Source organism: Trypanosoma rangeli, assembly GCF_003719475.1.
Source record: "Trypanosoma rangeli strain AM80 chromosome Unknown Tra_15.4_contig_00671, whole genome shotgun sequence".
NCBI classification, from domain to species: domain Eukaryota; phylum Euglenozoa; class Kinetoplastea; order Trypanosomatida; family Trypanosomatidae; genus Trypanosoma; species Trypanosoma rangeli.
In genome coordinates, this window is record NW_021706412.1 from 1 (window position 1) to 1,710 (window position 1,710).

A 1,710-nucleotide genomic window follows, 5' to 3' on the forward strand; every position below is an offset into this window, starting at 1 on the left:
AATTACGTTGGCAGGCGTTTCCACTCACATGGCCGGAGGCGCAAGAGGGCTGTGTGTGGGTGTACTCATTGCCCGCATAAAAAAAAGAACTGCCTTATCGCACACATCACGGCTGCCCCTCACGGTCTCCGCGGCCTCGTCTCTCGTTTCGGGCAGTCCGTGCGACGCACAGCCACGATGCCGGCAGCGTGCGTGTGTTGATGGCAGCGGCAAACAGGAGGGGGAGGCACCACCCATTGGGATGTGCGTAGCAAACGACCATTGAAACAAAAGTGAAAAAAAAAGCAAAGGAGTACCCCTCAAAGCACAAGAAAGGAGTTGGACCACGGGGACGACACGCAAACTCAGCGCACAAACACGCTGCGTCGCCCTGCCAGGGTGTGTGCGTGTGTGCGGTTGCCCCGCAGCAGTCACTCCCCAGCAGTGCAGGCAACGGCAGCCGTCAGCAGCAGCAGAAGCAGCGGCGTGGCACGCACCCACACAGTGGACGTGTCGCTGCCGTCCGCATTGTCTTTCGTGTGGTTCCCACCACTGGGGCTGCTGGCGGTCGTGCTTGTAGTGGCGCCTCCACCATCGCCGCCGCCGGGAGTGTTGGAAGTGGGCGTGCCGGATGGCTGTGCGGAGGCTGAAGATGATTGTGCCCCACCGTCTGCTGCTTCTTTTGAATCCGCAGTGCCAGTCGGTGGTGTTAATGTTCCCTGAAGTTCGGTGGAGCCCGTACCGCCTGGCTGCCCAGCAGCATGAGCAGCAGAGACCTCATTACTCGCACCGCTGCTTGCCGAACTGCCGACCTGCGGATTTCCCGCCGAAGATGGCGCTGCTGCTGCTACTGCCGGTGTTGGTGCTGCTTGTGATGACGACTGCTCTCCGGAAGGCGGGACCCCAGACGTTGGTCCAACTGCGTTTTGATCGGGGACGTGTAACTCCCACTCGCCTGAAGAGTCAAGACGTTCGAAATCAGTTCCATTGGGGGTAACGGCTTCGCATTTCAACGGCAAGGGGGCTTCACAACCGTAACGCGACGTACATTTCATCGTGAACACAACATCATTACTGTTATCCCGGACTGAGGTTGGAAGGGATGTCCTATTTGAGATGAAGAAGCACCCTGATTTGAAAAGATAACACATGAATTTACCGTCAATGTTGCCTTCACTTGCTTCCTCAACCACAAGCATATTATTATGCGACAACAACGGCGAACAGTCCTTCCAATCAGAATTATTCTCGTCAGAAAAACGCCACCGTACTTTTCCTACAGTCTTCGGATACGACACCTCCACCGAATAAACATTCGATGACGCCGCCGCCCCGCACACGAGGCAGCAGCTGCCGCACAGCAGCGCAAGGACCGCCAGGGCCCACACCGCACGGCGCCGCACCGTCGCCATCGTCATCCGTCGCAGTGTTTGTGGTGGTGGTGGCAGCAAAGTCGCTGGGAGCAGTTGGCAGATCTACGAGGCGGCAAGCAAAAACAAAACAAAAGAAGAAGAGAGAAAACATAACACGCCGGAAAGCGCACGGCGAGACAGAAATGTGCAGCCCGCGGAATGCGCGCAGTCAATCAAAGCAAAACCACAAGCAAACAAACGGAGAAACATCAAACGTAAACCCCGTGAAGTGAAGCCGAAGCGTGGGCGCATCCACCGAGCAGTGGGGACGCGCAGCAGCAGGTGGGACGACCAGCACACACACACACGCCCTCGCTTC

At 57.4% G+C, this 1,710-nt stretch overlaps 1 protein-coding gene across 1 annotated transcript, besides 2 other annotated features; it reads right to left on the reverse strand.

Annotated features, from left to right (window-relative positions):
* Positions 1-410: 410 nt before the first annotated feature.
* Positions 411-1,397, reverse strand: TraAM80_09749 (uncharacterized protein; the record flags this gene model as incomplete). The annotated part of the gene is made up of 1 exon (XM_029386416.1): positions 411-1,397. The coding sequence occupies one exon, from the start codon at positions 1,395-1,397 to the stop codon at positions 411-413; it is 987 nt and encodes a 328-aa protein (XP_029233740.1).
* Positions 1,398-1,471: 74 nt separating this feature from the next.
* Positions 1,472-1,507: a sequence feature (A-rich).
* Positions 1,508-1,561: 54 nt separating this feature from the next.
* Positions 1,562-1,606: a sequence feature (A-rich).
* Positions 1,607-1,710: the final 104 nt, after the last annotated feature.